The 11,920-nt window shown below is 46.4% G+C and overlaps 1 protein-coding gene across 3 annotated transcripts in view; it reads left to right on the top strand.

The window, feature by feature from the left end:
• Positions 1–3,329: 3,329 nt before the first annotated feature.
• Positions 3,330–11,920, top strand: part of SLC1A2 (solute carrier family 1 member 2) — an 87,560-nt gene continuing 78,969 nt past the window's right edge. Inside the window, exons 1-2 of one of the 3 annotated variants that reach the window (XM_083433917.1) lie at positions 3,330–3,451; positions 4,377–4,672. In XM_083433917.1, coding sequence (XP_083290043.1) covers positions 4,656–4,672 — 17 coding nt within the window. In that variant the 5' untranslated portion in view covers positions 3,330–3,451; positions 4,377–4,655. Of the gene's footprint in view, positions 3,452–3,558; positions 3,716–4,376; positions 4,673–11,920 lie in introns of those variants that run through there. The other 2 variants (XM_083433916.1, XM_083433918.1) reach the window with 2 other exon arrangements.

The raw sequence follows: 11,920 nt of genomic DNA, 5'->3' as shown, positions 1-11,920 counted from the left end.
TATAGAATAGCACATGTAAGTGAGAGATAAAACCGATATTTTCGTGTAAGTGCACTGATGACTGGTTAAATTTTGTGGCCAGTACCGTGACCAAGGCTAATCATTTTTTTTTTTAAAAAAAGAAGAAGTACCATTTCTGTCTACACGGAGTTGGTCATGTCCACAGTATAGAAGATGGCAGGATCCCCAGGGACATGCTGAACAGGGAGCTGGCTTCAGGTATTCTGCATTATAAAGTTGTCTGCAAACATGACATGAAGGTTCGCAACATCAACCCTGCCATGTGATCATTCCTTGCAGACAACCATAATGCCTGGAGACAGGTTGTGTATCCATAGCAGTGACCAGAGGAGGGATGACCACTGGGAGGAGCTCAGAGAGAAGAAATGCCTTGGTGCATCTGCAGCAGCACAACCAGACGCCTTCATCTGACCCAGCTGCAACAGCAACTTTATGTATTGCCAACAACAGATTTATATATTCTGACCACCCCCTAGGACTATGTTGATCATTAGTACTAGAACATTACATTTATATTGCATCTTGGGACCTAAACATTGTACAGAACGGATGAAGGGCCTTTGGAGAGCTTAAAACCTAAAGGTCAGGTCACACCTCCATATACTGGCTCATTTATATGGTCACCCTTGTATCATTGCTACCCTTCCCAGGAAGAAAACATCTCAAAAATGTGGAGGTCTAGAGATACAGCTATCACTTCTCTGCAGTAATTTCTACAACCATAGCACACATTTCCAAAGTAATTTGCCCATGAGAACTGATGTGAAATGTTCTCCATATGATTGCATCCTTGGAAAATACTGAAGGGACAATCCACTAAGTACATGATCCACCCATGCTTTTACCTGATCTCTCATCATTTGATTCCTGGTTTGGAATTCTGGGAACTGAACACGTGGACTGGCTCAAGTGAAGCATTTCTTGTTGTTTGATTGTGTTAGCATTACTTTGATGCTCCTGTTTTTGAATACTGCATGCACACACATATGTAACAGGCTGGACAGAAATAAAATTGCTTGACATCCTGTACCTTTAAGAGTCGATCAGAAGGAGAAATATTTTTGCCCGTGTGCCTTTTTTTCCTTACAAAACGTTGAGAAACCACAGCTAGTGGAATTTTCCTGTCTAGAAGGTGCAGGAGTCCTCTCATGATTAGAAGCTTAGAACTAAGGGAAAAGATTAAGGGGAAAGGTTCTGTTTGATAAGGAATCAGATGAAGCATGCAAAAATATTTAGAGTCAGGAAGTGGCTTAGGAACGATAAAGGGGGAGGGAGCTAGCTGGAGGCATCTCTCATCAGCACCAACCAGCAAAGCCAAGAGTCAGAGATGATGGTATGTCCAACAACATCTGCAGGACCCCCCAATTTCCACCTCTGTTTAGACATGTGTGATGTGGAGAGGACAGAAAAACAGGAAGTAAAGAGAAGAAGGAGATCACTGCAGTAATGTTGGTAAGAGTTGACCTGGGTCCACATAGCACATGGTGTTTGCATATTCCTAGGCTAAGTACTATTTGTCAAATAACCCAGTCTGCAAAGATGAAGTCGCTAGAGATAAAGGAGGCATTTCACTAACAAGCAACAGAGGAGGTCAATATTGCCAAACTGCTTCTTTGCTTCTGCACTCCTTCCTTGAATTACAGCACAGCCGTCTCTTTTTGTCCTGCAAGGAAAGCTAATGTACAACTCCAGTTTGACTATTCCCCTAGAACAGGCATGTCCAACAGGTAGATCGTGATCTAATGGTAGATCGTGGGGTGTTCCTGGTAGATCTCTTGCCCCTCAGTGATCTCCCCCCACAAAAAGGTTGAAAGCAACAGCAGTGGCTTCCTAAAAAAAGCTCAACCACAATGGATAGATCACTGCCAGGTTTTTTTTATACTGTGAGTAGATCGCAGTCTATTGGGAGTTGGACATCCCTGCCCTAGAACAATGATTCCGAGTACTCCAGCAGCCAGTGTTCCACTTCAGAAAAATACCAGTTTATATTCTCCTTTACCGTCTTCTAAGGAAGTTAAAATCTACTGACTACTAAGAATGCCAATTAAGAAGAAATTGTTTTGAGGAAGAGAAAAGCAAGCTCACAAAATGCTCCGAATTTCCCAGGAAAGCCCTCTCTTCCCCAGCTCTTTTTCAAGTAGCACTGATTTACCACATCTCCAACAGAGGTCAGCAGAGCCTTGGAGGACTGACTCTTTATCAGTCATTGAAGTTTATAGATGCAGAGAAGCTGCTCATATTTCTTAATGGGCTAAAACGATGCTAACACATGGTGTATCTTCATCGTTTCTGGGAGTAATGAGACTCACAGAAGTTTACCAGTAGTTGCTAAGGGTGCAGGTGGGGGGATTTGTTGAGGTAGTGGTGGTTGGTGAGCCTGCCTTCTTTTGTTCATTTCATCATTCCGTTCCTCAAAAGATTGTATACATATAATTCAAACATTAGACCCAATAAGAGGTGTCAAGTTTGCTGCTATTGCAAACCTTAAATACAAAATACAGAAGAATTATCCTGCTGCCTTTCCTTTCCTCTAGGAAAAACTGCAGGGAGATGGGAAACAGAGTTGCTCTGTTCTTGCTTAACCTTGCTTACACCAACACATTCATAAAACTGCCTGCAGGAACATGCGCAACCCCACACATAACTACTGAGAAGTAAGTTGCATTGAGTCCATTGAGGCTTACTCCCAGGTAAGGAGGTATTGAGCTGCAGGCCAAAGATGCCTTTTGGGACTTTCAAACAGATATGCAGTAGTGGAAAGAAACAATGGCTCAGCCACTGAAGAAAGCAGGCAAGCTTATATTACCCAACATCCATTCCACACAAGTCACCCTCATCTCTCCAGAAGGATTTCTTTTAAAAGAAATGATAGGATTGCATCAGAGTCCCACAGTTTCTCTCCGTTTGGAGTTTCCAGAAACCTCCCTGGTTCTTTGGAAATCTCCCTAACGCTAGCGGATAAGAGCAGCCTTCAACGATAGGGAATCGTATCGAGCCATATTAATTCCATAAGGCAACTTAGAGAAAGAGAGCGGCCTGACTGGCTGAGAAGCTTATTTGGCTTCCTGTCCTCCTCTGCCTGCGCAGCGTTCAGTAAAGCCGCCCTTTGTCTCGTGTCGCGAGTATTAATTCATTAGTGTACAGTGGCTCCGCCCCTCCCGCCCGAGTTCCAATCGGATATCCAGGCAGGTTTTAAAGGACAATAAATGTGACAGCATTGGAGTGAGGGGGGGGGGGGTTAACCCCTTCTCTGCCGGCCCAGAGGATGCTCTCTCTCTCTGTCTCTCTGTGTATGTCTTCGTTCTACACATATGATCACAAGCGTCACTTGCCGACAGAATTCCAGCAATGCGAGCGCTTGCACTACTAATTAGTCCGACTTCCCAATTAGCTCTTCCAGGCCGCCGGGAGGCTCCGGAGCTGATAGCGAGTGAGTGGCCGCGTGGGGAGGGGTGCGCGCGCGCCATGTGGCCCCGCACCTCCACGGTAAACGGCGGAAAGGGTGTGGGAGGGAGCGGAGAGAGCCGCACACGCATTGCAAGCCCGGCGCGGAGCTGCTAATAGGGACGAGGGGGCAATATATTCCCTCGTTAGCAGGGTGGTGGGGGAACCGACAGACGCTTGCTGCTGCTGCTGCTGTTGCCACTGGGATCAGACAACGAGCACAAAAGGAATCGATCGTCTGTGCAGGCTGGTGAGACAGTGGAGACGCCTCCCTCCCCGCCAGCTAATCCAAGCCATCGAGGAAAAGCGTCGAAATAATAATAGCAATGCGAGCGAGCGAGCATGAGGAGGGAGCGAGGGAGGGGGCGTAGAGTTGTGCTCGGCCTCGGAGTTCCCCAGCTGCCGATCTCAGCCCGGGATCGCCTTCATTCCTATAGATCCACGCGTCTTCCCTCCCTGGAGGGCTGCCCCCTCCCTTTATAAAGAGACTCGGGGAGGGGGATTTGCAACCACACCGGGTGATGTCAGCTCTCGCCTAAAATAGAGAGGGATAGACTGCAAATCCACCGTTAAAGCCTTCCAATCCAGCCTCAGCCAACAAACACCATGGCAATGTGAAGTCACCCACCGCCTCTTCCACATACACACAACCCCCTTCGCCTCCCTCCCTCCCTCTCTCGCTCACACACACACACACAAACAAACACACACTGCACTCCCTCGCCAGGCAGCCCTCCGAATAAGCGCAGAAAGCCAAGGATCGTAGCGCAGGTGCCCACCAGCACACAGCCTCGGAGCCCTTGCCTGTCGTTTGCCATTGACCATCTTCTCTCTTCGCCCCCTCCCTCCTTCCCCTATTTCATCTTCTCTCTCTCTCTCTCTTTTTCCACTACTACCCTTCTCTCCTGAAGACATTCAAGCCTCTGGAAGGAGACGTTGAGAAACCTCCCTCCGAGTAGCAGGAGCAAGAGGAGGTGGCGGCGTCGGGGCTTAGATCTCGAGACCAGCCAAGCTTCTTGGATGATCGCCTTTCGGAGCCGGGAGGATTATACAGGGCAGGAACTAAAGGGGTTCTGCGACACCCAAAGATAAAAGGAGAAGAAGAAGTTTCCCCACCCAGAAAGCGGCCGCGCGTGGTTTAAACCCTTGGATTTCTTGGGAAGGCAAGACAGGGGGGCTTCCGCGGGACCATGGCATCGACAGAAGGGTGAGGAGGAAACCGGCTTTTCTGTTCTTTTCCCCCTTCCTTGGTTTGCCGGCAGGGGTGGGGTGAGAAGATCGGGCTGGGTCTCGAGTGGGTTGCTTTGCTCGCGCGTGGCTGTTCCGTTCCGTTGTTGCGTGTGGGCTTATCAGGCGGCGGGATTCTCCGCGTCCTTCCTGCCGACCCTACAGGATGAAAGAAGCATCCAGCTGCAGCTCAAGGCTGGAGAATGGCATTTCAAATATGAATCTCCCTTGGGAGAAGGAAAGAGCTTTTCCTCTTCCCTACCGGCTTTAACCCTTGCAAGGGCTGAGCGCTAGCAAACCGCTTTAATAATAATAATAAACTCAAGCTTGCTGTTATGTGCATCACAAAAAATCAGCGGGGCTTAGTTCAGAGTGGGCGTACACATAGGATCGGGCTGCAATCCTATATCCGCTTGCCTGAGAGTAAGCCCCATTGCACTTAATGGGACTTACTCCTGAGCAGGCATTGCACTGCAAGGCTGCTCTCCTAGGTGCACTTGAGACTTACTTCTGAATAGACACGAACCTGGCCGCAATCCTAAACATATTGAAGATGCAAGCCCCGCTGAACCGAGTGGGACTTCCTGCCGACCAAACATTTGTAAAACAGCAGCAAGAGCTCGCTGCTGCTTCCAAATACTTAAGGGGTTTTGCAAGAGAGAGAGACTCGTGTCAATTGCCGTTTGCAATGCCCACAAGGGAAAACAACCCGGAATATTACGCTGGAGGGGGTTTTGCGGGTTACTCAAGAGTTATGCATTGTGGAGCAAGCAAGCAAACACAAGTTTCTGGGTAGTATTCCTGCCGCGCGGGAATCTTGTTGGAAGCGCGCCTCTTGCGAAACGTTTCCCCGGGGCCCAAGTCAGGCGGCGGGCGGCGCTGGCGATTGGCCGCCTTGCTCGCGTTTGTTTGCAAGTTAATGTCTGGGGCTCCCGCGGGTTTGTCTCGCGTTCTCCGGCGTCTGGGGAGGGCGATCTCCTCTTGATCCGCGCGGGGCTGCTTGTCAGCTTGGATCAGCGTGATCTGCTCTGGACGGGACCTTGTGAGGACAGGGTGTAAAAAAGAAGCAGCTCTGTTTATGTCGGTTGCAGGTGTGGGCGTGCGCGCACTTCCAACGCGAAAAGGGGATTTAAATCAACCTGCTGCTGCTTCAGCTGCACATTGCTGGAAGGCGCGCGCTCACCCAATTGTTCGCACTCCTGGTGGGAAGGGAAATATATGCCCAGTACCTGGACCAAGACAGGTTACCCGGCAGGAGGTTGTTCAAAAACTGCAAGCACTAAGCAGCTGCAAGCTCTCTGCTTTCCTGTGTGCAGGGACCCTGGTCCATAGGAAATCTCTGCAGACCGAGAAATCCGCCCAGTATTAATAAGGTGAAGCTCTTTTAGCGCCACCCTAGCTATTCCTGTCTACTCAAAAGTAAGCCCCACTAAATTGCACACTTAATGATGTAACTCCAGCGAATGCGAATCTCATGTTGGCACAGTCCTGTGTTAGCATTGCTGGCATTTTCCTCTTTGCAGCCGTCGTGCTGATAGGTAAATGAAGAGGGATTAAAGAAAAGGTAGTGGTTGGGGGATGCAAGTGGATATTGACCTAGATCTCATTGGAAGAGGAACTGCCCATTTGCTAGTTTGCTCTGTGCAACCTATCAGTATAGATACTTCTTGTTTTAGGATGGCTACAGCACTAAATGCTATAAAGTCCCCATTGACTTCAGTTAGATATTTAAGCTTCTGCTGAACTCTTTCCTTTTGAGGTCTGAACGTAGGGCTGTATCGTTTAACCCGTGAGATTAATTACACAAACAGCAGGTGGCAAGTGTCATATTAAAAGAGCAAAGCCCACCTATGCATGAGAGGAGGAAGGTGAGGGGTGATGCTTCTCCTAAGATTATGTCCACTGTGAAGCATATGCGCATCATCTCCCAACAATGTATATTTTCTTCAATGCTATGGATTTCACTGGGCAACAATTTTTCACTTTTTGAATGTTGTCTAGATTTCTACAACTGATTTAGGGTATTTTTGTACTGCTGAATCAGGAAATGGCATCCGTTTCTCTCCATCAGGTCAGGTTTACTGTAAACTGAATGGTGGGCATTGATAAAGGTAAGTACATGTAAATTGCATGTTGCTTCACCATTTTTCAAACTTCAGGGCTTGAACGTCCGTTTCTTGGAACTCCTGGAATGCTCAGCGGCAGGGAGGTCTCTCTTCAGAGTCCAAGAGTAGTCAGCCATCATGACTGCGTCCCAGCGACCCTGATACCTGGTCTGCATCTCTTTCATGTGCTGATGGAATCTCTCCCCCTGCTCGTCACTCATTGAACCCAGGTTCTCAGGAAACCGGTCCATATGTGAAAAGAGGTAGTGCATCTTGACGCTCATGTTGCAGCTCAGGTTTCTGAAAGCAGTCAGCATGTTGTTGACAAGTTCTGCGTAGTTTCTGGCCTTATTGTTGCCAAGAAAGTTCTTCACTACCAGAACAAATGCCTTCCACGCTTCCAGTTCCACTTCATTCATTGAGTTTCCGAACTCTGGATCTCTGATGAGCTGACGGATCTGAGGACCGTCAAAGATGCCAGTTTTCAACTTCTCCATGGTCAATCCTGGAAAAGCCTGGCACAAGTAAGTGAAGCAGTCACCATCCTTGTCCAGAGCCTGCTTGATTAAGCCGAGCTTGATGTGCAGCGGTGGGAAGAGTATTCTGTCTCTGACGCTGATGATGTTCCTTTCTTTGCAAGGCACCAATTCCTCCCGCACAGGCCAGTCCTTCTTCGTGTAATGCTGAGCATGGTCCCTACTATCCCACATGCACAGAAAACATGGGTACTTGGTGAAGCCAGACTGTTGTCCCAACAAAAAGTTTGCCATCTTCAGGTCAACACAAATAAACCACTTATGCTGATCATAACCAATTTTCTCCAGCACATACTTCACCGCTTCATAGTTCTCCTTCAGTGTACTTGAGTGAGCCAGGGGTATAGAGGCAAACTGGTTGCCGTTGTGTAGCAGAACACATTTCAGTGATCGCTTGCTGCTGTCAATGAACAGTCTCCAATCTTTGGGTTCGTACTGTGGTACTCCAAGCTTGAGCAGAAGCTGCGCAATATCTGCACAGTACACCAAGCCCTTCTCTTCCGAGAAAAAATGGAGGTACTCTTGATGCCTGTTGCGGAAGAAGCTGATGCGAGCACTGCCAGAGAGGAGGGTTTTTTCCCTTCAATCTGGATGCCAACAGTTCAGCAGAGTCCTTTGACAAGCTGAGGTCGCGAACTAGATCATTCAATTCCTTTTGGGATAATGGATGTGGAGCATCATCTTCAAGAACCACTTCTTCTTCTTCATGTCCTTCAACACTGGAGGCATCTTCATCAATAATGTCAGGAAGTTCTCCGAAGATAGGCACTGGAATTTCATCACAATGAGCTACAGGACGACATGCTGATTGAAGATCAGGATACTTGAGGCTGCTCCAGTTCTTTCTGTTGATCCCAGCCGCACCAATTTATGGAAGATTTCGAGGTTTTATGACTTCAAACTGATCCCTTTTCGGCATAATAACCCAGAACTATCGGACCTGAATACTTCTTGTCATTAAAATAATCATTTCCAATCAAAACAATTATTCGACATGGCATTTTACCCTCACCAACTTCTTCTAAAATGCTCCACACAAGCGTACATGTGAACAAAAACGTAAAAAACCGACATGTGGCCATAGCTCAAAAACTTGACCTGATTGAGCAAAACCAATGTGATTTTTGGATTCAGCGCATCAGATTCGTCCTAAATCAACTGAAAAAATTCAGACAACAAATTTGTTGTTGACCAGTGTTTTGTATGCGGATTTAACAAATTGATTAACCAATGAATATACTAAATTTCCATTTCTTGAACTAGGTGACATCCTAGTTCAGAGTGCCTAATGTTGGCTAGATTGTTTTCATTATGAAATGCTTTTCCAAAGGTTTGCATTTCCTCTAGTGATTGTTTAATAATAATAGACACATGCTGTTGTTGTTTTACCATAATTTGCCTAGCATTTCACCTCTGTATCTCAGTAGTTCTTATAACAGTTCTGTAAAGGTACAGCAATATCATCATCCACGTATGTGCTGGATGGAGAACATGAATATAAGTGCCTTCATTGCTCATCTGGCGTGCTCTGGTCCATGGGGTCACGAAGAGTCGGACACAACTAAACGACTAAAAAACAACAAATCAACTCATACTTGCATATAGATAGTATGTAGTATTCATTTCTGTCTCTTCCCCCCCCCCCCCAATCTATATTTCTCAGTTTCTTCAGAGAAGTGCATATGTTCATTCTGTTTTAATAGTAAAAGTAATGTAGACATTGGGCCAGTTTATACATAAACATTAATGAACCTTCCTGGAGTTCTCAATAGTTTATGACTTGGTTGAACATGTAAACTGAAAAGCATTCTGTTTGAAGTGGTATGAGGCTGACATGCAACTTCTACCTGTTGTGTTTTGATCTGTAATGGCTCTTTGCATCTTCAAGTCATCATTTGATGCTGCATTCATCAAATGGTGTGATTCAGAAGTGTAAACCAGCTCACGTATTCAAGGGAATTCAAAGTCTGTGACTTTGGAATACAGACTAGCATAAGTACTGCTCTGGAAATATTGGTATTACTTTAAAGTCACTGATGAAGAAATATTAATATTTCTGTGCCATAAGCTGTAATCTATACTTTTTGAGCAATTTCCAGCCATGTTAGTCTATTGCTGAACCCCCCCCCAAACCCAAACCACATTGTCATCCTATGCATGCTTACCCAGAAGTACCAGTAAGTATTACTGTGTCTAATGGGGTGTACCGCCTAATACATATGTTTAGGTTGGCCGCCAAAGAGTTTTGTGGCAGCTCAAAGAGTAACATTGATTTGACAAAAGTGTTGATGGGCTAGAGTTGACTTCATTAGAAGCAGGGAATGATATATCTGGTGTTGTGTGTGTGTGTGTGTGTGAGAGAGAGAGAGAGAGAGAGAGAGAGAGAGAGCGCTGGTGGCACTGTGGTCTAAACCACTGAGCCTCTTGGGCTTGCCGATTGGAAGGTCGGCGGTTCGAATCTGCATGATGGGGTGAGCTCCCGTTGCTCTGTCCCAGCTTCTGCCAATCTAGCAGTTTGAAAGCACACCAGTGCAAGTAGATAAATAAGTACTGCTGAGGCAGGAAGGTAAATGGTGCTTCCATGCACTCTCGTTTCCGTCACGGCGTTCCGTTGTGCCAGAAGCAGTTTAGTCATGCTGGCCAGATGAGCCAGAAAGCTCATCTGTGTGTGGACAAACACCCGCTCCCTCGGCCTGAAAAGCGAGATGAGGGCTGCAACCCCATAGTTGCCTTTCATTGGACTTAACCGTCCAGGGGTCCTTTACCTTTTTACCAAGAGAAAGAATGTTAGCAAGTGAAGTGAGAGAGAAATAGAGTGCAAGAAATACTGACTGTGCTAACTTTAAAGCTTTTAGTATGTAACATAATTATAGCGACCCCCTTCACAAATCAGTGTTGATGAAAACAGAACATCTTGGCACTGGGAAGCCATTGTTTTGGATTTGTTCTTCTGGCATGAGCAAGGGAAAGGACTGTTTCTCAGTGGCTGAGCACATGCTCTATATGTAGAAGGTCTAAACTGAAGGTCTGGAGCACTGGAGACAATACTGAGCTAAAAAGGTAAAGGTAAAGGACCCCTGAGAGTTAAGTCCAGTCACGAACGACTCTGGGGTTGCGGCACTCATCTTGCTTTACTGGCCAAGGGAGCCAATGTTTGTCCACAGACAGTTTTTCTGGGTCATGTGGCATGACTAAGCCGCTTCTGGCGAAACCAGAGCAGCACACAGAAATGCCGTTTATCTTCCTGCCGGAGTGGTACCTATTTATCTACTTGCACTTTGATGTACTTTCGAACTGCTAGGTGGGCAGGAGCAGGGACCGAGCAACGGGAACTCACCCAGTCACAGGGATTTGAACCACCGACCTTTTGATCGGGAAGCCCAGGGCTCAGTGGTTTAGACCACAGCGCCACCCGCTTCCCGGGCCAAAAGTCTGACACTGTGAAAGGTAGCTTTCTATATTCCAAAGTTTAACTCATGATAGCAAACCTGATCTGGGGAAGTGGGAGTCTGAACCTCTATAAACTGACTTCTAAAATTGGCAACATCCAAATTCTTTGGATATTAGTACAGAGACAAGAGTGAGATTATCCACATGAGATCTTGAGCAATCTTGTGATACATGGAGAAGCACGTTCAGATAGTTAAAAATGGGACCTTGAGCACAAAAGCAAAAGAGGGAACGTGCAGGGCTTAATGACTATGCCATATAGTGAGATTGATGTCCTCAGGTATACACATTGCATTGCTTATCTGTGTGCAGCATAGTCCAGTGCATATTTACTTAAGACATAAATCCCACTATGTAGAATAGAGGCCTGTTTGTCACAGCCTTCATCATTTGCTGCCCTCTGGATGGTCATTTGAGGCATTGGACTTACCTGTGCTGTTGCTTCTAGCTGTAAACAATAAAATATTCAATGGAATGTCAAATCCACACCCTCTCTTAAAATGTTAATCATGTTTGAAAATGCTAAGCAGGAAGGTGAGCTCCTGTGTACAGATGCAACTGTGATAATAAGAAAGCACTCTCAAGCACTTTCAGATTTTTTTATTTGAAGCATTTTTGTCCTGCTCTTCTGCTGCAAAGGAATCCTGGAGTGGGATACAAAATCATTAGTAAGACGCGAATGTAAGTAAGGCAATATGACACACAAAGAAAAAGAGAGAGTAAGGGTAAAGGGAAAAAAGCAAGCTCAGGCACCAGCTATTAATGTAACAGTATTTATAACAGCTGTCATGGGTTGTCTGGTGGAATGGCTTCTTGAGATACATCCAAAGGCAGCTGGTATATCTGCAGAGGTGATAGAATAGTTCTGCTTCCCTTTGATTTGGACCCTGATGGAACAGGTTCCTCCAAGCAATGGGGGCCTCCAACCACACAATGCTTCAAAGCATGCTGAGCCTGTGGACATTCAGCTAAAAGCATCTTAAGTTCTCCCTTCAGACTTTGCACTCAACACGTGAAGGTCTGGCAGTGGAGTTCAGAGATGTTCACATCTAGGGTGAAACAGCCCTGCACTTCCCTCCACACATCCTCTGAAAGAAGGGGTAACGTCTGAAGAAGAGGGGTACTGTCTACTGAGTA

Source organism: Podarcis tiliguerta (genome assembly GCF_965153285.1).
Source record: "Podarcis tiliguerta genome assembly, chromosome: 1".
Lineage (NCBI taxonomy): Eukaryota > Metazoa > Chordata > Lepidosauria > Squamata > Lacertidae > Podarcis > Podarcis tiliguerta.
The sequence above is the reverse complement of the archived record's forward strand: the minus strand, read 5'-3'. Positions and strand labels throughout refer to the sequence as shown.